The sequence below is a fragment of the Triticum urartu genome, chromosome 7 (assembly GCF_003073215.2).
Source record: "Triticum urartu cultivar G1812 chromosome 7, Tu2.1, whole genome shotgun sequence".
Lineage (NCBI taxonomy): Eukaryota > Viridiplantae > Streptophyta > Magnoliopsida > Poales > Poaceae > Triticum > Triticum urartu.
The window spans coordinates 559805757-559831635 of record NC_053028.1 but is presented as its reverse complement, the minus strand read 5'-3'; the positions used below and the strand labels follow the sequence as shown (position 1 = coordinate 559831635).

The window sequence follows — 25879 nt, the reverse complement described above, 5'->3', positions numbered from 1 at the left end:
GGATCTTTACGTTTGGCAAGTGCAAAACAGTGAGCAATCTTACAGGTTTTTTTAAAAGTTTTTTTTAGAAGTAGGTTTTTTTTAAGTGAACATCGAATTTTATGTTCGTATTATCATTACTGGGCCTAGCCATCCCGAGCCCATTTAGTGACAAAACTCCACGCGAAACAAGCCCACGTCCAAACAACACATAACTACGCAGCGCTGTTGTTTAGTTTAGTACCACCTCGACAAAACAGGAAGATTAGAGTAGGAGAGCTGGCTATATCATGATGGCTAGGTGCTTCGTTGCAGGGTACTTACCTGGACGGGGTCGACGAGCGATCAATAAGGCTCGTGGCCTAGATCAATGGCTCACATTGTACTTGGTGAGTGCGTTGGTCTACCATCTCCCCAAGCGGGAGGATGGACGTCGTAATTTGTGGTAGAGGGGGTACGTGTTCGCGCGGCCCTTGCCAAATTTAAAACAATAAATTTTAGCCATTCAGTTTTGAACTTTTGATTTTATCTTGATAATTTTCCTTGGTATTTTCTTTGGTTTGCTTGTGAATTTTTTATTTGATCCTTTGTTATGTTCATGGAAGTATTTGGCTGAGTCGGTACTAGGATGGAAATGTGCTACTTTCAGTTTTCGTCACCCTCATGCATAATCAGAAAGCGACCAGATCAGCTGAAAAAGATACTTTGTTGTATGGATCTGCACGTTAATGATTTTGTATCCGGGATGAGTAGGGACGTGTTGTCGCTTACCGCGGTTGTTGATCCAGCACTTAAATTTCAATCACCATTTTCAGACGCTTCTTTGATTCCTGAAGGGACACAATGTGATCATGTAATCGCGCTTCAGTTCGTGTCCAGGCAAGATTTGTTTTTATCACCGGATGTGTGAAAGATGGCTCTCTTTTTTAAAGTGGAAAGAGCCAAAAACATTCTGAAGAAATAGGGGATGAAACTTGGCAACAATTGGGAATTGAGTAGTCGAAAATAGGTGTCAGAATTTTCTAAAGCCAACTGATTAGAGCATTACTGGGAAAGAAAACGGAACATGTCCAATGCGAAATACGAGCCAAAACCATTTTCCGGCCCCTTGCAAATTCAGATACCCATACATTTGCTCTGCGGAGGCAAATAGGAGAGTGGCTTAATCTGATGAACAATCATTAGTACCTCTTGGCGTAATGAAAAAGAAAAATACAAAATAAATAATCCTGAAAATGTGTTTACATATCAATTATCCTGACAACACCGAAACAAATGCATCTCCTCGTTAGTTTATTTTTCTTTTGCAAGGAATCTCCTTGTTAGGTTGGAGTGGCAAGCAGTAAGCAGTGAACCAGAGAGCACCGGAGATTAACTGCAACTACCGGGGTTCGCTTGAAATTCAGTTAGAAAATCGCTCCAACTAAGCTACTATCATGTCGCTTTCAGCCTCTAGTTCTTTGATTCCGCGAGGGGCAGGAATGATGATGGCGATGAGTCACACGTTGCCGACGAATAAAGAACCGGCAAACGGCCATTATCAGTCATATCCTTCCTCGTGTCATATGCCTGATTGATGCCTCGCATGAGAGCTCAGGTCACCTCTGATATCAGGTGTTTGTTTATCTCTCTCAAGTTCTGCTATCGATCTCGACTAGGAAGTCTGGATCGACATGGCTTATCAACAGATAAATTAAAGAACTTGGCATCACTTGTTCTTTCTTTTCTTATTGAGGGCTGAGGCCGAGGGTGCCAACCGTGAAGGAATGACTATGTTCTTTGAAGGGAGAGAGGGGCCCAAAAGCATCGCCGACGGCTGAAACTTTCGTCGGTAGATGGAATAATATAGCCTGTGAAAATGTCTAAATCCAATAGACTACAGCATTATTATTTGTTAAGGAAAAAAAATCTAAGGTCAGATGACAAGCACTAGTTAATTTCCGGAACCTTTTTGAAGTATATGGTATAAAGATAGCTCTTGGGGGAGTGACAAACAAAAAGGGCCATGGATATTATTATTTTTTTGAATCCAAAAGAGCCACGGATAAATACAAAACATATTTGTGTGTTTTTTTCAGAATCACAAAACATTTTTGTGGGGGATACTATTTGGCTACCGGGCCAGCCATCAGGAGCCCACTTAAGTCACACGTCCAAAAAAGAGGCCCATGCCAGAACACCAAAAATAGGCCCATGCCGTTGCTGCAGGCTGCAGCGCAGCGCTCAGGTTTTGTTTAGTACCACACCGATGACACAGGAAGATTAGAGCACGATAGCTGGCTATATTATGATGTGTACGTGCTTCATTGCAACATACTTACCTGGACGGGGTCAACGAGCGATCAAGAAGGCTCGTGGCCTAGATCAATGGCTCACATTGCACTTGGTGAGAGTGTTGGTCTACCATCTCCCAATTGGGAGAGTGGACGTCGTAATTTGTGGTAGAGGGGGTACGCGTTCGCGCGGCCCCTGCCAATTTAAAAAAATGAATTTTGGTCATCTTATTTTTGTGATGCGCAAGCTTTGTATTTTACCTATGGCATTGTTCACTATCTGACATGAGGTAATATGAAACTTCGATTTCCAGTTTCCATCACTTCAGAGAAGAGAACAAGAAACAGAGAGCGGCCAGGACAAGAAGACCAAGGCACATCATTCGCAACGTGTCGTCACTTGTCAGTGACCATGGCTGTTGATCCAGACAGACAGAGTATCTTTCTTATGCTCATATTTAATCCTTGATTCTGGAAGGGTCAGAGATTAACGATGAGTCACACACACTGTTGTCAAGTAAAAAGAGTAGTCGACAAAGATAAAGCTAAGTCATTTCTGTTGTTTTCATTGACGAGGCATGGCAGCTAGCTTATCATACTTATCAGTTATTAGACGGGAGCTTGGGTCCTGGGCTCCTGGCAACACTTGTTTTTATCACCGGAAGGGTCAAGGAATGCCTCTCTTTTTTAATGTGGGAAGGGCCAAAAACATTCTGAAGAAGCTGGGGCTGAAACTTTCATGTAAGTGATTGGAATAGTGTAATCGAAATCAGGTGTAGAAAATTTCTAAAACCAATTAATTAGAGCATCATTGGGAAAGAAAATAGAACATGTCCAGTGCCCAACACTAGTCAAAGCCGGTCTCTGGCCCCCTTTGGTAGCCAGATTCAGATACCCAGAGCCTTAGGGGGCAATGGCTCAATCTGATCAATAGTCATTGGCAACTCTTGGCGACACGGGAAAGGGGAATGGCGAATATTTAAACCTGAAAGTTCGTTTTGATAACAGGCGTACTCACAAAAAATAAGTATTCTGGCTACATCTCATTATTCCATTATTGTACTACGGTTTCAGAGAATTCACTTTACTGTCGGCAAAAAAGAATAACCATAAGAATTGAAGTGCTAAGCGCTAAAGAAGATCTCCATGACACACGAGGTCGCTAAATATCTGACGCCACGTGCATCAAAGGTTGGCTGCGACTATGGAAAAACAAAGGTGACAAAGGAGAAACAAAGGCTTTCATGCCCGCTTTCGGACAAAAGTTCAGGGTAGATCTGGACAAAAACAAAAATAATAAATTTTAGATATTCATTTATGAGCTCTTGATTTTACTATGTTAAATTTCCTTGGCCATTTCATTCATGTGTAATACTCCTATGTTTTACGGTGGTGCAGAAGCATTTGGCTAAGTCAGTACTCAGCACTAGGATGGAAATGTGCAACTTTCAGTTTTCGTCACCTTCATGCAGAATCAGAAAGCGAAAGCGACCAGGCAGGATACTTTGTCTTCAGATTAATGGTTTTGTATCCAGCATGAGTAGTGACGTGTTGCCACTTACCGGGGTTGTTGATCTAGTAGCACATATTTCTTCTACCCTTTTCTGTGTTGATATTTGACATGCCGCTTCTTTGATTCTTGAAGGGGCAGAGATTGGCACGCACTATCATAAAGTAAAGCGGGTTAGCCGGAAAAGCTAAAGCTTATTGTACTTACCTATGGAGAGCTTAGGTCCAGGCTACATTTGTTTTGAAGGGGGGTGGGCCAAAAACATTCTGAAGAAACAGGGGATGGATGAAACTTGTCAATGATTGGAGTTAAGTAATCGAAAATAGGCGTTGGAATTTGGTAAAACCAACTGGCCAGAGCATTACTGGGGAAAGAAAACGGAACATGCCCAATGCCAAACCCTGATCAAAACCATTTTCTGGCCCCTTGCAGATTCAGATATCCCATACATTTATTTACTCCGCGGAGGCAAATAGGAAAGTGGCTCAATCTGATGAACAACCGTCAGTAACAATTATCCTGACAACACTTCCCTCACGATTTTTATAGTTTCATACCCCCACCAAAAGAAATGACTTGCTCGTTAGGTTGGAGTGGTAAGAAGTAAGCGGGCAACCAGAGAACATCCCCTGAGACCTGAAATTGCCAAATATCTCGCGCCGTTCGCTAGAAATTCAGAGGTTACCTGCAACTATTCTGGGCCGTTCGCTAGAAATTCAGTTAGAAAATAGCTCACAACTCTGCTACTACCATGTCGCTTTCAGTCCCTCTGTTCTTTGATTCCGGAAGGGGCAGGAAGGCGTCCATGATGATGGCGATGAGTCACACGTTGCCGACGAGCAAGGAATCGGCAAGCGGCAGCAAGCTATTGTCAGCCATATCCTTGTTCGTGCCATGTGTCTGATCGATGGCTAGCATGAGAGTTGAGAGCCCAGGTCACCTCACCGTCAGGTGTTTGTTTATCAGATGAAGCCTGGATCCACATGGCTTATCAACAGATAAATTAAAGAACTTTACATCACTTGTTTCTTCTTCTTCTCTGTGAGTACTGAGGCAAACAAAAAGAGCCACATATAACCTTTTTTTTGAGCATATAAACATATTTGCGGGGATATTATTCAGCTACCGGGCCAGCCATCAGGAGCCCACTTCTAAGTTGCAAATTCGAAAAAAACAGGCCCATGCCGTTGCTGCAGGCTGCGCTGAGGTTTTGTTTAGTACCACATCGATGACACAAGAAGATTAGAGCACGAGAGCTGGCTATATTAGGATGACTAGGTGCTTCCTTGAAACATACTTACCTGGACGGGGTCAACGGGCGATCAAAAAGGCTCGTGGCCTAGATCAGTGGCTCACATTGCACTTGGTGAATGTGTTGGTCTACCATCTCCTCAAATGGGAGAGTGGACGTCGTAATTTGTGATAGAGGGGGTACGCGTTTGCGCGGCCCCTGCCTAAACAATAACAATAAATTTTATGGGTCAAAAAATAACAATAAATTTTAGCCATTTCTTTCATTCACTTGGTATTTTTTGGGTTGATCACCATCATCTTTCATGCACATTGATTTTACCATTTTCCTTGTAATAGTATGTGTTGTGGTGCAGAAGCATTTTGGCTAAGTCAGTACAAGGATGGAAATGTGCAACTTTTGGTTTTCGTCACCAGAATCAAAAAGCGACAGGGTGGTTGAAAAAAAGATAATCTGTTGTCTGGATCTGCAGATTAATTGCTTTGATTTCGGAAGGGGCATAAATGATGATGGTGACGAGTCACAGGTTTGCCTGACGGAAGGGAGTCTGGATCGACATCTGTTTTGTGATCTCTCACTCTGATGAGGGTGCCAACTGTGAACGAACACTAGGCAAAATCGTTTCCGGACCCCATTTTGGAGTATATAGCTCTTGGGGGCAGTGGCAAACAAAGAGGGCTACATACAAAAGCATGTGGCTTGGTGTCCGGACGGACCAATTGTATGCATCTGTAATTTCTTTCTTGACAACTTGCATGCACATGTTGGCAACAGTTGTACAAAATGGAAAAGGTGACCAATTAGACCTGAAGTAATTTCCCGCAAAAAAAAACTGAAGAAATTTTGATAGAACTTTGGAAGATCTGAATCCATGGGAATTCTCCCTGTTTAGATTGTTTAAGTCGTGGGATTGGATCCTTGGGGAATATTTCTCAAGGACTCGTTTGCACTACATTAGTACATCTGAATGCAGAAATCCGATTTGGCTCTTTGGAGCATATGCTGGCGTCAAAAATGTTTTTTCGCAAATGTTGAATGCCTTTTGAAAAATTTTAGATGCTTCTATTGTCACACCCAAATGCTATCTGCAAATTTTAGCTGGAAAAGCTTAAGCATTCTGACATGTGTGGAAAAAACAAGTCGAATGCCAAATGTTACACTTAATTTTGTTTTTCACCGGTGAAGCATTGCTATCTCGTTTCACATGAAAATTTTCAAGCACGCTTGTTACACTAACATGAACATCTACAAAAATAAAATCAAAATGCACTTACTTTTTTTTTGAATTTATGGTTTATCCAAAGCCAAAACGGCCATCTCAATGGAATAAATTCGATTGACTCAAACCTCTTGGATTTTTTTCTCAATCAAAGACGCTTTAGGACAAATTCAATCTTGTAGGATTGGAGTGTGCATCGGAATCATTTTTTTTTCATTTATATTTCCATGTTCACAAAATCTTGTAAAAAAGCCATAGTAGTCAACAGTGCACAACATTCTAATATACATTTTTCTTATTAATTGTATATGTTTTATAAATCATGCGAATCAAACAGACGTTGAAAGTTCTCCACAACATTGTTTTTACACTTACACGACATAAACCTCTTTTCCGTAAAGAAAAACTTCTTAATCTGCTCATGCTTAGCAATACATAATGAGTAGATCTGATTTTTTTAGGCAAATTAGTAGAACTGATGACAAACATTACTTTGATGGGGAATGAATACTACTCGGCTACCGGGCCAGCCATAGGGAGCCCACCCCTAAATTACAAGTCCACCCAAAATAGGCCCATGCCTGACCTGAACACCCCATAGCTGCAGGCGCTCAGGTTCTTTTAGTACCACATCGCCACCATAGGGAGATTAGAGTGGAAGAGCTGGCTATATTATGATGGCTAGGTGCTTCATTGCAAGATACTTACCTGGACGGGGTCAACGGGTGATCAAGAAGGCTCGTGGCCTAGATCAATGGCTCACATTGCACCTGGTGAGTGCGTTGGCCTACCATCTCCCCAAGTGGGAGAGTGGACGTCGTAATTTGTGGTAGAGGGGGTACGCGTTCGCGCGGCCCCTGCCAATTTTCAAAACAGAAAGTTAAAGTTTGATTTTATTTGAAATATGCATTTGTAAGAAGTTAAATTTTGGTTTTTTAATTGAAAGAAGCATTTTCTGTGAAACTTGGCAGACTGCAATTTCCACCATATACGTATTTAGAGAAGAAACAATGTTGATCCAGGAATGGCTCTATTTTTCAAAGGTGAAGGGCGAAAAGCATACTGAAGTAGGGGCTGAAACTTTCTTGTCATTGATTGGAATAGTGTAATTGAGATCAGGCGGGAAACTTTCTCAAACCAATTAGTTAGAGCATTATTGGGAAAAAAAACAGAACATGTCCTGTGCCAAACACTGGTCAAAGCCAATTTCTGGCCCCTTTGGTAGCCAGATTCAGATATTCCATGCTTCAGCCTACGTAGGCATAAAGCAAAATGGCTCAATCTGATGAACAGTTGGCTACGCCTCTTGGCAATACGGAAAAGAGGAAATGAAGAATAATCAAACATGAAAGCATGGTTCCAACAGCAAGAGTACTGAAATAAATAAATGTTCTGACAGTATTTCAGTCGTGTCATCTGCAGATTTGTAATTGCAAGTTGAATGACCGAGGAGCTCTGAAGTTCCCCAAGAGAAGAACATATAAAGTGCTGCGGCATCGGCATCGCCGCATCCACGGGCGATCTTGGCCAGCAATTTGCTCACAATGTAGACCACAGTGAACCATGAAGATTATCCAGTCGACAAAAGAAAACACGCTGATGTAGTAGGTGCATAATGGGTCCAGAATCTGAGACTTCTAAATAAAGTGATAACGTGGGATTCGACAGAACGGGTAAACTGGATACATGAAACTGAACATCTGACAGAGTAGTCCACTCTCTAGCATGATCAAACTGGCATCTACTCACTCTGATGAGCAGACATATGCTAAGACCATACACAAGCCATATACACGGACAAGTAATATGTGGTTGAAGTTTTGGTTGGTTGCATAGGCTGATAGGAAGTTACTGCTGAAGGCCTGCTCGGAGAGAGACCTGAAGTGGCGACTCTCTCAGTGGCGCTGAAGGAAGTCGACCATCGGCCCATATACGAGTTGCGGAGCATTATATCCTATCACGAAATCAGCGTGGGCGTAGTCGGGCACGTACAGTACCTCCATGTTGTCGCTGTCATGGGTTCTGACAAGAGTCTTCAGGAGGTGCCTGGTGTCAGGGACATCGCCGAGGAAGTCTTGGCCGCCATGGGTGAGGAACATGGGGACATGGGTGGGGATGGATGAGAGGTTGTACAGCGGGGGGCTTGGCTGGCTATAATGCTTCATGTTTTCCTTGGCGTTGCCATAGTCATACCTTCTGACCCCTTCGTACCTGATCACTAATTGCAGGCAAACCAGGAGAAGAAAGTCAGTGCGGCTCCTGAGATTTGAACAATAGAAAGCTTTTTTAAGCTTTTGATTGTGATCCTTACTCTGCGACATGTGAATAAGGTTCTTGATAGAGGTGGACTGTGTAGCATGCTGCAGGAAGTTACATACAGTTGAAGCATTGAGGCAGCAGTCCGGTCCTTCAACCATCAGGCAACTAAAGTTAGTGATATAAGGTCAATTTTAGCTTAACATCACGTCTTAGCTTAGCATCATATATTTCTTGGAATATGGAGGATTTTATGCAAGAAATATACCCATAACAGCCGTAAATAGGTCGTAGCAGTCGATTTCAGGGTCACCGCATATTATGAGCAGAATTTCATGTGAAACTGGCCTGACATGCAGCAGCACATTTGTACTTGTCAATAGAGCACAACAGAATTGACACTGGTTACCCAAGAGTACCAGTACACAACGCAACTTCAGATTTTCAATAGATGAATGGCAAGTCTCGAAGTGGTGGCTCTTGGCAACATTGATATCACAACGAGATTCATAGTTGTGTGCAACGACAACCTTGTAGAAAAGCTTAAGCATGTGCACCTCTACTCATGATCAATAAGTTGCCGCAAGATGCAAAACTACAAGCAGGAACTTGGTAATCGAGCGCATATACTGCATTTTCTTAACATTAGAAGTTGTAGTAAAGATACCTACCCAACAGGATTGAACTCACGATATCCTAGAAAGTGAAATGCCTGCGCAAGACAAACCAAAGAAAATAAACCATTCGCCATGTAAATTATACATGTGGTAGTTGATAATAAGAACAAGTATGATGAACAGTTTTTACTTCTGCAAGGAGGATTTGAGTAGCAAGCCGGGTGAGTTTTGATTTTGTCTTATACAGATAAGCAATTGGGCAGAGCAACACAGCCGATCGAACTAAATGAAGTAACCTGTGCTCTGAGAAGGCTGCAAGAATAATCAAGGTTCCCTGGAAATGAAGTAAAAGTTGCTTCAGTATACCTCTCAAGTTCCAAAACTGAACTCATCGAAATCTTCAACAGGGATATCTCAGCTCACCAGGGAGTGACCGATATAGTGGACTTTCTGGCCTCCTGTGTGATCATAGACATGCTGAAGCACGGCAGGAAGATCATAGGCAGCAAGTTGGTCCCACGTCCAATTCCAGTACTCCTGAAAATATTAGTCGATACTTTGTTAGTGAAAATCCAAGGAAAAATGTATTCTTGACCAGGCTTGAGATGAAAACCGGATCATCTGGGGTGAGCGAGGTATGGTTCCGACTGGAATTAGTTCCACGGGTGTTGGCAAACCAAACATCAAACCCACCATCTGCCAAAATAAATCCAAGTGATTGTTTTGGCGTACCCAGTACCCAAGAAACGCTATCCTGTCCAATACACACATATTTCATTTAGGTATGGATGGAACTCAGTGGCAGAAAGTTTGTCAACAATATCCTTACCACCATGAGCCCGTGGAATAGTAGTACTGGTATCCTCGTTGTATTCTGGGTCGAGTTAGAAACACCATGAGGAATCCTCTTTAGGCTAAGAATATAACCATCTTCTGTTGTGACCTGCCATAGATTTAGGCTGTATGCTTTACAAAAGGCCAGAATTGTCTTATGGAAGCATAACATTGCAGTTTAAAACAATGTCTAGGAGTACATTCATAAGAGCTCACATACCATGTGATCTTCACATGGATAGCCAAAAGCTGCTGCTCTTGTCTTGCACAGACCAAACGGATGGGAAGAAGGTTCACAACGTGGACCAACATCATCCAGAGAACTATTGTTCCTCCATGAGTGAGCTGTGCATGAGTTAAAGACAAGCGAAAGAATCAACAAACTAACTACAAATAAATTCCTGGCCATCAGATGATGTAGAATCATATGTTACTATGATTCTGATAGTTTCTGCAAGTGGTACAATTTTCTGCGGAAGAGCAAGAATAGTGTTGACACAAATTGCAGCCTCTCTTTTCAGAGAACAGCGCTGCTTTTGTGTCTCTGCCTCGCTGGTGTATTGGCATAAATACTGGAGGAACGGTCTCCAAATAAGAAACGGTGTCCTGTCTTGAACCGTAACTTACTGGATCCTTATTCTGTCAAAAAGTGTAGATTGCACGTGCATAAGCGAGGTAGCTGAGTAAGTAAAACAGAAGAACGACTGACATAAAAGGTAAAGTCAATCATGCCATCTTGATGATCAGATATGAAGATCCCTATGGTTCACTTCACGCCAATAGTGTGATCCCAAAGTCTGTTTGACTACTAAGAATGCTTGAGAAGGAAAGACAACCTTCTTTTTGAAGCACCAGCAGCATGTACCCGGACCGATGATTCATTTCTGAAGATGGATTCAGATACAACGGCATTCATCAGTTCGCCAAGAAAAATGAAAGATTGACGACATAACCTCAGACCGTTCCGAGATAGAAATGCTTACCGACAGATCGGAGCGCATACACCTACAGAAGCATTTGCACGAACACATTGCAAGCGTCTGCCGCCGAGACGAGGAGGATGCCCCGCTGGTTGCCTGGTTCCCTCCACCTCAAATGATGCTCCCGTACGACCATGCCTGCCGTGAGCGGGGGGCATCCGACAGTGTGGACGCCGTCGGCGGCTGGCCGGCCTTGGTCGCGGACGCCGGGGCTAGGCGTAGGCGGCAAGCGGGACTGGCCTGCAATGAACGAGCCTGCAACCAAAATCGTGGGATTGTGAGAGCGGTTTTGGGGAACCGGAGCTCCTAAGAACTAATTTTAAAACTTGGGTCTTGGCGAAAACAGTAAAGCTTTACCAAAAGTGTAAAATATCCGCCAAGAAAAATCATTTATGATTTTCGCACGTCACACTCTGCCATATTATTTTTATGAAAAAAATACTCCCCTTGTAAACTAATATAAGAGCATTTAGATCACTATAAAGTAGTGATCTAAACGCTTTTATATTTGTTTACGAAGTGAGTATAAGGCTAAGTTTATGTCCAATACCCTCTCTGTTGCAAAATAATTGAAGTTATAGATTTGCCCTAAGTCAAACTTCATCTACAACACCAATTTTGCTTCATTAGATGCATTATGAAACATATTTTCATATTATATATTTTTAAGTTGCAGATCTTTGTAAATATTTTTATAGACTTGGTCAAAAAGAATAATCACAGTCGGCCGGGGGAAAGGGATCCCCCTCCCCAGCCATATACACACTAGCCCATAGCACACAGATTATGAAAAAAAAAATCCCAGCAAGCAGGCGTATGTCTATGTCCGAAGGACGCGGGATTTGCCTTGTTTTCTTTTGGATCGCCCGGATTTTTCTAACAAAAAGATCACTATAATCATTTTTTTCTAACAAAATTGCTACTATCCCTAAAAAAAATTGCCACGGTCCCGAATTCCACCATCCATCGGACCCATCGCTCCGATCATGAAAATGGCGAGTGCCCACACGCGAAAGCCAGCGAACTCCACTCGCTACACTCGAGTCTCGAGGCGCCCAACGCAGATGCGCATGCACGGCCAGACCACATGGCCGAGCACCTCCCATCGGACGCCGGTTCACTCACATCGCGTCCTTGCCAACCACCGGATTACCGATCGACCGATGTGAATCCAAGGTGTTCCATATTACCGTTCTGAAGTTCAGCCATTTGTGAGGTATGCATGCTTGTTACTAATCATCCTCACAAATTATACTCCCTCTCTCTCGGTTTACAGGACGTGCGCGTACTCCTAGATCGTTAATTTGACCAACCTAATACAAGTCATATATTTAAAAAAATATAACAACATAAAATTCAGATGTTCTATTTCTAAACGGTATAATTGTTGTGTTATATAGTTTATATAAGGGTGATAAAATTAGCAACCTAGGCATACGCGCAGGACTTGTAAACTGAAATGGAGGTAGTATAACTTATGTTCAAAATAACTATTTGGACCAATGATGAAGCTCCTTTTACTTTTTAGTAAAATGGTAGAATGTAAGTGCTAAAGGCTTCTTAGATTGGAATGAGATATTCTCATAGGAATTTTTGTTGTACTTTTCTTACATTTATTTTCATTAGATTTGATTTTAGAGATCTTGCAAATTGGCTGATGTGATTGTATATATATTCACTCGCATCATTGCAAATTCAAGAGCTTTAAACTCGTCTGAAATTTAAAAAGTCATGATATCCATATTATGTACTTCGTATTTTCGTCTTCATGCGTTTTAGAAACCAATGTACCAAAAAATATTTACAAATTTACTCATGAATTAAGTGCCAAGACATGATCGTATAGTCATATGCAAGCCACATACTATTACTAATATTAATAGGCCCAAAGTTTAGTTTTGCCCTGGGCCCCTAAAATCTCAGGACCGGCCCCGAGGATTATTCTAAATCTTCATTATTTTGGAACAAATGAAGTACCTGCCTACATGAATTTTTTTAAACATAAAAGTATGAATTTTGCTAAGTTTTAGGGAACACATTTTTAAGTTAAATAGGTGAATCATCTACAGAAGACACTGCAATTTTGATTGTGATGCTTCTGGCAAGCACAGTAATCTTCTAAAGTCTTCATCCCCTTTTCTTTGGCAAGAGTTGCTCAAGTGCTACGCGGGAAGAGATCACTAGATCAGGGTGATTTTGAAGATTCAAATGGATATTTGGGCATGCCTTCAAAGTTAGAAAAAAGGCAATATCACATGCCTCGGTGATTGTGTTTGGAAAAACGTTCTAGGAAGGATGTAGCACTCTTTGTTGGTCAAGGGAAAACATTTAGCTGCATAAGTCATACCTACTTATCGTATGGCTTATTTGAAACTTATCCACGGAATCTGCCAGCATATACATTCGCTATTGAGGAATGTGAGTGGCAAGAATGATGATGACAACACTGAAGGCAATGTAGGGGTCTAGGGTTTCAGGGCATGGAGATATTCAGCCTAACCTTACTATTGCACTAGCCCATATTGACGGAAAATATGCATCATAGGAGGCTCATCCTTCCCAAATCTGGCAAGCCTTGTCTGAAGGGAAGGAGGTGCTCAAACAGGGATTAATTCGAAGAACCAAAATAGGTTGTCATACTTACATATGCGAGGATAATTGGATCCTAGAGACCATCGGCTAAGACTGGTGTGCACATGGTCGACAATTGAGTGCAATCAGATGCGAAGCTGTAGAGCACATGCAATACACTACCTTTTTCTGTCATCAAGAGCATAACAGAGATTCCATAGATGGGGAGAAGACCACGTGTGCATTAGTAGGGCTAAGCGACAAGCTGAAATTGTGGGGAAAGATGACACCACCCTGCCTTCTTGCAAGTTTGTGATGAGGGAGGAGATGTCAGGCTATGAAAAAACTAATGGAGACGGGGTAGTCTTATCTTCTATATTAATACAAAGTTCATAGGAAGATTTCGTGCTAGAGTGGAGGCGAAGCCATATGGTTGTTACTTTTTCGTCATTCTTGAGTGCATGTGGGACAAAGTTTTTCATCGTCATTATAGTGCATCGCCATCCTTCTTTTCCTAGAACCATGCGTAGGAGACACAAAAGATGGAAAAGATCCCAAACACAATGTCTCAATAGTGATGCTGCCAAACGATGAGCAAAAAGGGAAAGGAAGACAAAGAGTTGTCTACTTGCAAGTTGAAGATATAGAGAGGTGAAGGAAATATGCCCTAGAGGCAATAATAAAGTTGTTATTTTATATTTCCCTATTCATGATAAAGGTTTATTATTCATGCTAGAATTGTATTAATCGAAAACTTAAATACATATGTAAATACATAAACAAATACTGTGTCCCTAGTGAGCCTCTACTTGACTAGCTCGTTGATCAAAGATGGTTAAGGTTTCCTAACCATAGACATGTGTTGTCACTTGATACGGGATCACATCATTAGGAGAATATTGTGATGGACAAAACTCATCCGTTAGCTTAGCATTTGATCGTTCACTTTATTGCTATTGCTTTCTTATTGCCAAATACATATTTCTTTGACTATGAGATTATGCAACTCCCGGATACCGGAGGAATACCTTGTGTGCTATCAAACATCACAACGTAACTGGGTGATCATAAAGATGCTCTACAGGTATCTTCGAAGGTGTTTGTTGAGTTGGCATAGATCGAGATTAGGATTTGTCACTCTGTGACGGAGAGGTATCTCTGGGCCCTCTCCGTAATACACATCATAAGAAGCCCTGCAAGCAAAATGACTAAGGAGTTAGTTACAAGATGGTGTATTATGTAACGAGTAAAGAGACTTGCCGGTAACGAGATTTAACTAGGTATGAAGATACCGATGATCGAATCTCAGGCAAGTAACATACCAATAGACAAAGGGAATTACGTATGTTGTCATAAGGTTCGACCGATAGAGATCTTCATAGAATATGTATGAGTCAATATGGGCATCCAGGTTCCGATATTGGTTATTGACCGGAGAGGTGTCGCGGTCATGTCTACATAGTTCTCGAACCCGTAGGGTCCGCACGCTTAACGTTTGTTGACGATATAGTGTTACATGAGTTATATGTTTTGGTGACTGAATGTTGTTCAGAGTCCCGGATGAGATTACTGACATGACGAGGAGCTCCAGAATAGTCCAGAGGTAAAGATTGATATATAGGACGATACTATTCGGACACCGGAAGAGTTTCAGAGTGCACCGGGTAGTCATCGGATCGCCGGAAGGGGTTCCGAACACCCCCGGGAGGTCTATTGGCCTAATGGGCCAAGGGAGAGACACATCATCCCACAAGGGGGCTGGTGCGCCCCTCTCCCTGGCCGGCCTGCCTTAGGAGAAGGAAAGGGGAGGGTTGGCCCCTCCCACCTTTCCTCATATGAGAAAGGAAGGGGGAGGGGCGCCACCTCCCCCTGCCTTCATCCCGCACACATACATGGCAGGGGGGCGCGGCTAGGGGCAGGAGCCCAAGTGGGATTCAGCCCCACTTGGGGTGCCTCCTGGCTGCCTTCCTTCTCCCCCACCTATATATATGTGGGAGGGGGCGCCACACATAGACCACGACAATCTCTTAGCCGTGTGCCCCCCTCCACTGTTTCGTCCCTGGTCATATTTTCATAGTGCTTAGGCGAAGCCCTGCGGAGATAGCATGACCACCGCCGTCACCACGCCCTTGTGCTGCCGGAACTCATCCATCACTTCACCGTCTTGCTGGATCAAGAAGGCCAGGACGTCACCGAGCTGAACGTGTACTAAACGCGGAGGTTGAAGGAAATATGCCCTGGAGGCAATAATAAAGTTATTATTTATTTCCTTATATCATGATAAATGTTTATTATTCATGCTAGAATTATATTAACCGGAAACGTGATACATGTGTGAATACATAGACAAACAGGGCGTCACTAGTATGCCTCTACTTGACTAGCTCGTTAATCAAAGATGGTTATGTTTCCTAGCCATAGACAAAGAGTTGTCATTTGATTAACGGGATCACATTATTAGGAGAATGATGTGATTGACTTGACTCATTCCGTTAGCTTAGCACTTGATCGTTTAACTTTGTTGCTATTGCTTTCTTCATGACTTATACATGTTCCTGTGACTATGAGATTATGCAACTCTCGTTTACCGGAGGAACATTTTGTGTGCTACCAAACATCACAACGTAACTGGATGATTATAAATGTGCTCTATAGGTGTCTCCGAAGGTACTTGTTGGGTTGGCGTATTTCGAGATTAGGATTTGTCACTCCGATTGTCGGAGAGGTATCTCTGGGCCCACTCGGTAATACACACCACTTAAGCCTTGCAAGGATTACAACTAATGAGTTAGTTGCGGGATGATGTGTTATGGAATGAGTAAAGAGACTTGCCGATAACGAGATTGAACTAGGTATTGAGATACCGACGATCGAATCTCGGGCAAGTAACATACCGATGACAAAAGGAACAACGTATGTTGTTATGCGGTTTGACCGATAAAAGATCTTCGTAGAATATGTAGGAGCCAATACGAGCATCCAGGTTCCGCTATTGGTTATTGACCGGAGACGTGTCTCGGTCATGTCTACATAGTTCTCGAACCCATAGGGTCCGCACGCTTAACATTCGAGTTTATGTGTTTTGATGTACCGAAGGTAGTTCAGAGTCCCGGATGTGATCACGGACATGACGAGGAGTCTCGAAATGGTCGAGACATGAAGATTGATATATTGGACAACTATAATCGGACACCGGAATGGTTTCGGGGGTTATCGGATATATACCGGAGTACCGGGGGTTGCCGGAACCCCCGGGGGTTATTGGGCCTCATGGGCCCAAAGTGGTGGAAGAGGAGAGGCAGCAGGAGGTGGCGCGCGGCCCCCCTTGCCCCAATCCGAATTGGCAAAGGGAAGGGGGCGGCGGCCCCCCTTCTCCTTCCTTCTCTCCACCTCCTCCTTCCCCCTTCTCCTAGTTGGAATAGGAAAGGGGGGCAAAACCTACTTGGAGTAGGATTGCCCCCCCTTGGGCGCGCCTCCTCCTCTTGGCCGGCCCCCTCCTCCTCCCCCCTTTATATACGGAGGAGGGGGCACCCCATAGACACAATAATTGATCTCTTGGATCTTTTAGCCGTGTGCGGTGCCCCCCTACACCATAATCCACCTCGGTCATATCGTAGCAGTGCTTAGGCGAAGCCCTGCGTCGGTAGAAAATCATCATCGTCACCACGCCGTCGTGCTGGCAGAACTCTCCCTCAAAGCTCGGCTGGATCGGAGTTCGAGGGACGTCATCGAGTTGAACGTGTGCAGAACTCGGAGGTGCCGTGCGTTCGGTGCTTGATCGGTCGAATCGTGAAGACGTACGACTACATCAACCGTGTTGTGCTAACGCTTCCGCTTTCGGTCTACGAGGGTACGTGGACACACTCTCCCCTCTCGTTGCTATGCATCACCATGATCTTGCGTGTGCATAGGAATTTTTTTGAAATTACTACGTTTCCCAACAGAGGTGCCGTACGTTTGATACTTGATCGGTTGGATCGCGAAGAAGTTTGACTACATCAACCGCGTTAATAAACGCTTCTGCTTACGGTCTACAAGGGTACGTAAACACATTCTCCCCTCTCGTTGCTATGCATCTTCATGGATAGATTTTGCGTGTGCGTAGAATATATTTTTTTTGTTTTCCGTGCAACATTTCCCAACAAGAGGGACACTTGGTTTGGTCGAAGGAAACCAGAATGAGACATGAGAAGGATGCCACTTTTTGTGGCAATGTGCTTGGAAACTACAAACATTATTTGCGTTTACAAAACAAATAATTTTTTGATCAATCTAATTTCACCATACATTTCTTTCTTATACCGTACAAGCAAACATTTACCTTATAATTAGAAACAGAAAGAGATTTGACAAAAAGTCAAATAACTGGTCTTGCAAACTTCAGATCCAGCGTAGGAGGTCTCCTAGATAGTTCAGAACCCCTTGATCCCCATGAAAGGGGAGTGGAGAACAAGAAGATTCGAGGGTGACATTGCTCGCTAAACCAACTTCGGATGGAAAAATCGGACTAATCATCATGTTGATTTTTTGGGGAGTAAAATCACCACGTTGATTATAGTATACCACACATGCACGGTGCATCGCTGCCACAAGGCACACAATGTGTACAATCAAAGCCCACTTCGTCGAACAAAGTAGCTATATCTGCCAATGAGGCATAGAGCACATCTCCACAACCGATAAAATGCCAAGAATGGGATAGGGAGAACCCAAGCAGGTAGGGACACAAGCGTGCCATAGTAAATCCTAACCGGGCAGAACGAAGGACATAATCATCGCACGTTGCGTCTACCTAAGAGCCTTCCCACTGGCCATTGTTAGCCTCACCACGCCGCGGGGTGGGCCCACAGGGCACTAGGGTTCAAGAAGCATACAAATCATACCTATTAGTATAACGGTAATCTATCTAACTTTATTATATTTTTGACAGCTCTATAACAGCTTTTCACTACAGCATGATTTGCCAAACAGAGTAATGTACTTTTTTCACAACAGCTTTAAGCCTTCAGATATAAAGACGACATAAGCATCCACAAAACCCAGTGTAAATAGGAAACAATAAGATATTAGCTGAGAAGGTTCAACAGCATTTTCTTCAGAAGTTTGAGATCTTCCAATAATTGTCTGATATAACATTTTTGGTACTTGCTCCATAGGATATGCTGGATAAATTGGTTACATGAAACTGGCTATTTGATCGTAGTTTACTCTCTAGCATGATCAGCCTGACAAATATAGGTATATACTATGGCTTGACTAGCCATATACATGGACAACTTGCAAGTTGAAGTTTCGGTTGCATAGGCTGGAACCAAATTACAGCTGAAGCTGATCATGAAGAGACGTGAAGTAGTAACCCTCAGTGACGTTGAAAGAAGTCGACCATCGGTTCATATACGAGGCGTGGAGCATTATAGGCTATCACAAAGTCAGCATGAGCATAGTCGGGCAAGTATTGCACCTCGATGTTATCGGAGTCATGGTTTCTGACCAGTGTCTTCAGGAGGTGCCTGGTGTCAGGGACATCGCCGAGGAAGTCTTGGCCGCCATGCGTCAGGAGCATGGGGACATGGGTCGGAATGGATGAGAGGTTGTACAGCGGAGGGTGTGGCTGCTTGTAATGCTTCATGTTTTCCTTGGCGTTGCCATAGTCGTACCTTCTGACCCCTTCGCTCCTGACCACTGGTTGCATGCAAATCGGGATGAGAAAAGTTAACATCGTTCCTGAGCTTTGAACAAGCGAAAACTTAAGCTTCTGATTGCGATTCTTACTCTGCGACAAGTGAATAAGGTTTCTCATAGACGTAGGCTGTGGAGCATGCAGCATGAAGGCACATGTAGTTGATTTATTGAGGCAACAGTCCGGTCCTTCAACCGTCAGCAAATCACAGTTAGTAGGATACAAGGCCAACTTCAGCTGAACGTAAAATATTGTTTGGAATCTAGAAAATTTTATGAAAGGAAAAACCTGCAAGAGCAGAAAATACATCGTGGCAGTCAATTTTAGGGTCGCCACATACTTTGGCTAGAAGTTGAGCTGCAACTTTTCTGTCATGTAGCAGCACATTTGTAGCAGTCAATACTTGAGGCTGGAATCAGCACATTAGGAGCTGTGACTGGTTACCGGAATGGCAAGTCTAAAAACATGTGATTCTTACTTGTCAACATTGATATCACATTGAAATTCATACAGCGACAACCTCGTAGAAAATCTTAAACATGTGCACCTCTACTCATAATCAATAAGTTGCCGCAAGATGCAAAACCACAAGCACAAACTTGGTAATCAAGCGCACATACTGCCTTTTGTTCCTACTTAAACACATTAGCAGTCGTAGTAAAGGTACCTACCCAACAGGATTGAACTCATGAATACCTATACGGTAAACTGCCTGCGGAAGACAAAAAGGAAGAGATAAATCAGTCCCATATAGTTTACAAATGTGGTGATTTCCAATAAGCACTAGTAGCCTGAACAGTATTTTACTTCTGCCAGGAACATTTGAGCAGCAAGCCGGGTGAGATCGGATCTAGTTCTGCTCAGATAAGCAATTGGGCAGAGCAACACAGCTGATCGGACTAAGTGTAGTAACTTGTGCTCAGAGAAGGCTGCAAGAATAATCAAGGTTCCCTAGAAAGTAAAGCAAAAACTGCTTCAGTATACTTCTCAAGTCCCAAGTGTAAACCTATCAAAAAAAATTCAGAGGGGCATCTGAGCTCACCAGTGAGTGACCGATATAGTGGACTTTTTGACGTCCTGTGTGGTGATAAACAAACTCAAGCACGGCTGGAAGATCATATTCAGCAATTTGGTCCCACGACCAATCCCAGAAAGCCTAAAAATATTAGTCAATATACTATAGGTGAAAATCTAACGACATATGAGTTCTTTATTAGGTTTGAGACAAAAACCGGATCTTTTGGGGACAGCGATGTATGTTTGCGGCTGGTATTAGTTCCACGAGTGTTTGCTAGCCAAACATCAAACCCACCATCTGCCAAAATAAAGCCAAGTGATTGTTCTGGTGTACCCAGTAGCCAAGAAACGCCATCCTGTCAATCCAGACATTTGATTCAGCTATGCATAAATCTCAGAGGACCAAGATTTCTCAAACAACGCCCTTACCACAAAAAGCCCGTGGAATAGCAGTATTGGTTGCCTTGTCTTCTGATCCCCGGTTGAGTTATCAGTATCATGACCATGAGGAATCCTTTTTAAGCTAAGAATATATCCATCTTCAGTTGTGACCTGCCATAGATTTAGACAATATACTTCACAAGAGGGCAGCATTTTATCACGGAAGCATAAATTCAAATGCGAAAATGATGTCTAGGAATACATTCATAAGAGCTCCAATACCTTGTGATCTTCACATGGATAGCCGTAAGCTTCTGCCTCTGACTTGCACATAGTAAATGGATGCGGAGAAACTGGACATGGTATACCAATATCATCCACTAAACTATTGTTCCTCCATGAGAGAGCTGTGCAGGGGTTAGAGTCAAGGAAAAGCATCAACAAACTCATTAGAAATAAACTCGTAGCCATCGAATTATGTAGAATCATATGTTTCTATTGTTCTGATAGTTTCCGTGAATAGTGAAATTTTCTGCAGGGGTGCAAAGGATAGTGTTAATACAAAGTGCAGTCTCTCTTTTCAGAGAACGGTGATGCTTTGCGTGGCTGGTGTACAGGTATAAATACCAGACAAATGGTCTCTTAACAAGACGCCGTTTCTATTCTTCAACACTAATGTAACAAAAATTACCAAAAAGAGTGCTTTGGATTTCTCTCTCTGTTGGTAGGAAATAGTTCTTGCTCGACAGAAGCATGAACATGCTGCATTATTACAGGAGAAAAACCTGTGACCTTATTATATGCGAAAGTGTATGATTGCACGAGCATATACTAACTAAGTAAAACAGAAGGATGACTGACGTAAATCAGTCATGCCATCTTGATGATCAGAAATGAAGGCCCTATGGTTCACTTCACACCAAATCTGTGTCCCCAAAGTCCGCCTAACCACCAGGAAAGGAATGCCTGAGAAGAAAAGACAACCTTCATTAAGAAGTATCTGGACGCACTTGTATTTAATATATTTATAAGCAGCAAAACATGTGGTTCACATCAGCCGAGAGGGTGATCCATGTCATTCAAATACACCGGATTCATCAAGAAAAGCACAAGAATGTCATGCTGCTTGTTGCCACAAATTTACCACGTTACACCTTTTAGCGGAAGGGTCAAAAGATCTGGTTGCGCTTATCTGAAATTCTTAAATGATCAGTTCAAACAAATTACAGAGCCAAAGCAATTCAAAATTTAGCATTCTGAAGGTAAGGGTCGCGATTAGTATGCAAATACGAAAGGCACAGGATTACTACGAAGTAGGATGACTGTCTGTCAACAGCAAAAAGAACTCAGTTTTATGCTTTTCTAAACTAAAAGCAGAAACTACCGTACAATTGAGGAAGACAAAACTGATGTATGATTTTCTAACCTCAGCAGCAATGAACACACAATTGCGGCAGACAGGCCTGGGCATCACAATCGAGACTATTTCCCTCTTCGCACAAGAGAACATCTATCATCAAGGCCTCAAAAATCAAACCGGACAGCTGATTTCAGGATATCAGTGACGTATCGTTCTCATATATTCATCATCTACAGAGAATGGCCATCACGAGAGCGATTCAATTTGCTTCTGAGAATAAAGAAGTTCTACTGACAAGCGCGCTTGTGCCCGCAGTCTGAAGAAGCATTTGGCCGAACACATGGCGCGCGTCTGCGTCGGAGTCGAGTAGGACGTCTCGCCAGCTCCCTCCAACTCCAGTATTGCTTCCCTGCCCTGCGCGGGAGGTGTTCGCCTGTGTGGTGGGTGCCGGTTGACGGCTTGTTGCCTGTGCTGTGCTGAGCACGAGGTCGGCCTTGGTCGCTGACGCCAATGCGCAGGCGGCAAAAGCCGGGCAGCGCTAGGTCTCGCTTGCTCTCGCGTCTGGCGGCTCCCTAAATGGACTGGTCGTGCGGGAGGCCACAGCCTCGTTTTTGTTTTTGTTTTCCATGTTTTTTGTTCGTTTTTTTCTTTTTTCTTACTTTCGTTTATAGTTCCAAATATTCTTAATAAATATATTACAAAAAAACTTAACATAAAACATTTGAAAAAACTACCAAGCATTTAAAAAAATGTGTATAAACAAAATGCTTATCGTGTGTATGAAAAATGTATACAAAAACTGTACAATATGTATAAAAATGTTGATCATGTATTTAAAAAATATTAATCAAGCATTTGAAAAAAATTAAAAAATTATTTTAAATTTTAATCAAGCATTTCAAAAATGTTAAATGTGTATAGAGAAAAATGTTAACCATGTATTAAAGAATGTCAACCTTATATTTAAAAATGTTAAATGTGTATAGAAAAAATATTGACAATGTATTAAAAATGTTAAACTTATATTTGAAATATGTTAATCAAGCATTTGAAACTCTTAAAATCATAAAGAAAAAATCTTGATCATGTACTAAAAACATATTAATCTTGTATTTGAAAAATGTTTTAAATGTGTATAGAAAATATGTTGACCATGTTTTAAAAATGCCAAACTTGTATTTGAAAAATGTTAATCAAGCATTTGAATTTTTTTAAATGTGTATAGAAAAAAATGTTAACCATGTATTAAAAAATATCAAACTTGTATTTGAAAAATGTTAAATGTGTATAGAACAATGTTGACAATGTATTAAAAATGTTAAACTTGTATTTGAAATATGTTTATCAAGCATTTGAAATTGTTAAAATCATATAGAAAAAATCTTAACCATATACCAAAAACATGTTAATCTTGTATTTGAAAAATGTTAATCGAGCATTTGAAAAATGTTTTAAATGTCTATAGGAAAAACGTTGACCAAGTTTTTAAAATGCTAAACCTGTATTTGAAAAATATTAATCTAGCATTTGAAAACTGTTAAATGTGTATATAATTTTTTTGACCAAGTATTCAAATAATGTTAAACTTGTATTTGAGAAAATGTTAGTTAAGCATTTGAAATTTTTTAATGTGTATAGAAAAAATGTTGACCATGTATTCAAAAAATATTAAATATGTGTAAAAAATGTTGACCATGCATTCAATTTTTTTGATCTTTTATTTGAAAAAACTTAAACTTGTATTAGAAAAATGTACTAGATATATGTACCAAAAATGTGTATAAAAACAGTGAAAACAAAGAGAAAATACCCAATAAAAATGAGAAAGAAGAAACATAACAGAAGAAAAAACAGTGAAAACCAAAAAGCTGAAGGAAGAAAAAGAAACGCCTCGGAAACAAGGAAAAAGGGAACCCCAAAGAAAACCGGGAAAGTCCATGAGGAAACGAAGAAAAATAGAAAAGAAAACAAGAAATCCGTAAAAACCAGCGCAAAACAAAAAGATAAATAAAGAACAAGAAAACCCGAAGAAAATTATATAAAAAATAGAAGAAAAGAAGAAGAAAATGAAAAAAATAGTGAAAACCAAGAAATTATGAAGAAAATCAATGGAAAACAGAGAAAACAAAAAATCAAAGAAAAGCATAAAGAAGCAAAAAAACCAGTAAGAACCGGGTTAAAAACATAATTGAAAAGCAAGAAAATAGAAAACCGGTAAAAAATGAAAAAAAAACAGACCAAACAAACGAGCGAGTAGGGACAGATCGATCCGAGCAAGGCAGGAGGAGAAGGAAAAGAGCCGGCCCGATCCATACGTAAGAGACAGCAGCCATCATATTGCTATGAAAGAATTCCTCATTTAACATTATTTTAAATTTCGTTTTCTTATTTGACACTGAAAACATTTTTATTCCCTATATAACAACGAGTCTAAATTTTATGCCCTTTATGACACTTTCGTCTATTTTTCGTCTATTTTGAGCATAAAAGACACTTAAAAAGACCCTTTTGCCCCTCATGTAATATGTGCGTGTGCGGAACAGTAGCAAACACAACATCAGTACAGGGCAGTATCGCGCACACACACGCAGCAGCACATACACGCACAACAACACACACGCATGCGCGCACACACAACAGCACACACAACAGCACACAGTGGAGAAGCCACGTTATACGTGTAGTGGCTTGACTACACAGGATTTTAATACGTCGTTCCCGCATACCACGCTAGTAAACAATCGAAAATTAGAATTTGACTACACAGGCTCATGCATCATCTTTTTTTTTAGAAAAGGCTCATGCATCATCTGCTATTGTGCTTGCAATTAGTTGGACCATGGGGCCATACAGTAAGAAGAAGGCCTAAATCACATGATCTCCTACATGCCTCTCCAATGGCCGGGTACAACCGCCGCACCGCAGCGTATTTCCATCCTTTGGCCAGTGCTGGCGATCTCCAATCTGGCCTCTGATCTGGGCGTGAGATGTGAGGCACGACCACCTTCGGCCGTCCGGCGAGCCGCTGAGTGACCACCGCAGGCAGATGCACGCACGCAGCACACACAGCAGCACACATGTACATGGCAGCACACACCAAGCAACACACGCAACAGTGCACATGCGCGCATGCACACAGCAGCACACACGTACGCACGGGTGTGCACACACGCACGCACCCACAAACACGCAGCAACACATGCACGCACACGCGCATCATCAGTAGCACAAATGTGCGCACGTGCACGGCAGCACGCACCCGCTCATGCACAAACATATTACATGAGGGGTAAAATGATCTTTTTAGAAGCCATTTAGACTAAAAATGGATAGAAGTGTTACAAAAGGCATAAAATTTAGACTTCTTGCTAGATAGGGAAGAAATCATTTGTCGATGTCAAATAAGGCATAAAATTTAAGCACGGTGTTAAATAAGAAATTCTCTCTATTGCTATAAGCGCGACATGGCTCTCACGTTGTATCGCCCGTAGCGAGACCGAACTAAATTGGCTGGCCAAGTCAAAAGTTATTTGCATGTAGCTTCATTAAAAAATATAAGTTTATTTGTTTCTTTTTATATATTCCGAATATTTGTCTCAAAAAATATAGATTTCGATTTTTTATAATATTTCAAAAAATCTTAAAATATAGTCCCTCCATTCCAAAATGAGTGTAATAGTTTTAGTTCTTATGTTTTACAAAAGTTACTTAGTCAGTTTTAACAAATATACACCACACGTTATAAAATGTTTATACAATGTAATAAAATATTTGGGAAACTTTTAAAAATGTTTATTGCCTTCAAAGAAATCTTGATATTCCAAAAATCTTCACGCATTTCAGTCATAATGTTAATGATATTCTATAAAATGTATGTGATATATTTTAGAAAATCATACCATTTTAAAAAGTTCATGTAATTTAAATCATGCTAGAGCATTTAACAGAAG

The 25879-nt window shown here is 41.6% G+C and overlaps 2 protein-coding genes and 4 non-coding genes across 8 annotated transcripts; 4 read left to right on the top strand and 2 right to left on the bottom strand.

Moving 5' to 3' along the window:
* The first annotated feature begins 295 nt into the window (after nt 1-295).
* On the top strand, nt 296-455 carry LOC125526212. The gene has a single exon (XR_007291624.1). It is a non-coding gene; the product is annotated as a U1 spliceosomal RNA (small nuclear RNA).
* Nucleotides 456-2292: 1837 nt separating this feature from the next.
* Nucleotides 2293-2452, top strand: LOC125526156. The gene has a single exon (XR_007291581.1). It is a non-coding gene; the product is annotated as a U1 spliceosomal RNA (small nuclear RNA).
* A 2603-nt stretch (nt 2453-5055) lies between these two features.
* LOC125526190 lies at nt 5056-5216 on the top strand. The gene has a single exon (XR_007291605.1). It is a non-coding gene; the product is annotated as a U1 spliceosomal RNA (small nuclear RNA).
* A 1717-nt stretch (nt 5217-6933) lies between these two features.
* Nucleotides 6934-7094, top strand: LOC125526167. The gene has a single exon (XR_007291587.1). It is a non-coding gene; the product is annotated as a U1 spliceosomal RNA (small nuclear RNA).
* A 763-nt stretch (nt 7095-7857) lies between these two features.
* On the bottom strand, nt 7858-11200 carry LOC125525150 (triacylglycerol lipase 2-like). 3 transcript variants are annotated; one of them, XM_048690168.1, is made up of 11 exons: nt 10924-11200; nt 10777-10824; nt 10161-10579; nt 9936-10049; nt 9720-9860; nt 9530-9643; nt 9297-9440; nt 9161-9201; nt 8758-8837; nt 8545-8640; nt 7858-8451 (listed from the first exon to the last, which is right to left on the bottom strand). In XM_048690168.1, the coding sequence occupies exons 3-11, from the start codon at nt 10365-10367 to the stop codon at nt 8129-8131; spliced, it is 1260 nt and encodes a 419-aa protein (XP_048546125.1). In that variant the 5' UTR covers nt 10368-10579; nt 10777-10824; nt 10924-11200; the 3' UTR covers nt 7858-8128. The 3 variants fall into 3 exon arrangements, with proteins under 3 accessions (XP_048546125.1, XP_048546127.1, XP_048546126.1); XM_048690170.1 differs by having other exon boundaries at nt 10161-10285; XM_048690169.1 differs by having other exon boundaries at nt 10161-10824.
* Nucleotides 11201-18550: 7350 nt separating this feature from the next.
* LOC125524351 (triacylglycerol lipase 2-like) lies at nt 18551-22499 on the bottom strand. Its single transcript, XM_048689415.1, has 9 exons — nt 20852-22499; nt 20618-20740; nt 20404-20544; nt 20214-20327; nt 19979-20122; nt 19843-19883; nt 19460-19539; nt 19264-19359; nt 18551-19173 (listed from the first exon to the last, which is right to left on the bottom strand). Exons 1-9 carry the CDS (start codon nt 21056-21058, stop codon nt 18851-18853), a joined length of 1269 nt encoding a protein of 422 aa, XP_048545372.1. The 5' UTR covers nt 21059-22499; the 3' UTR covers nt 18551-18850.
* Nucleotides 22500-25879: the final 3380 nt, after the last annotated feature.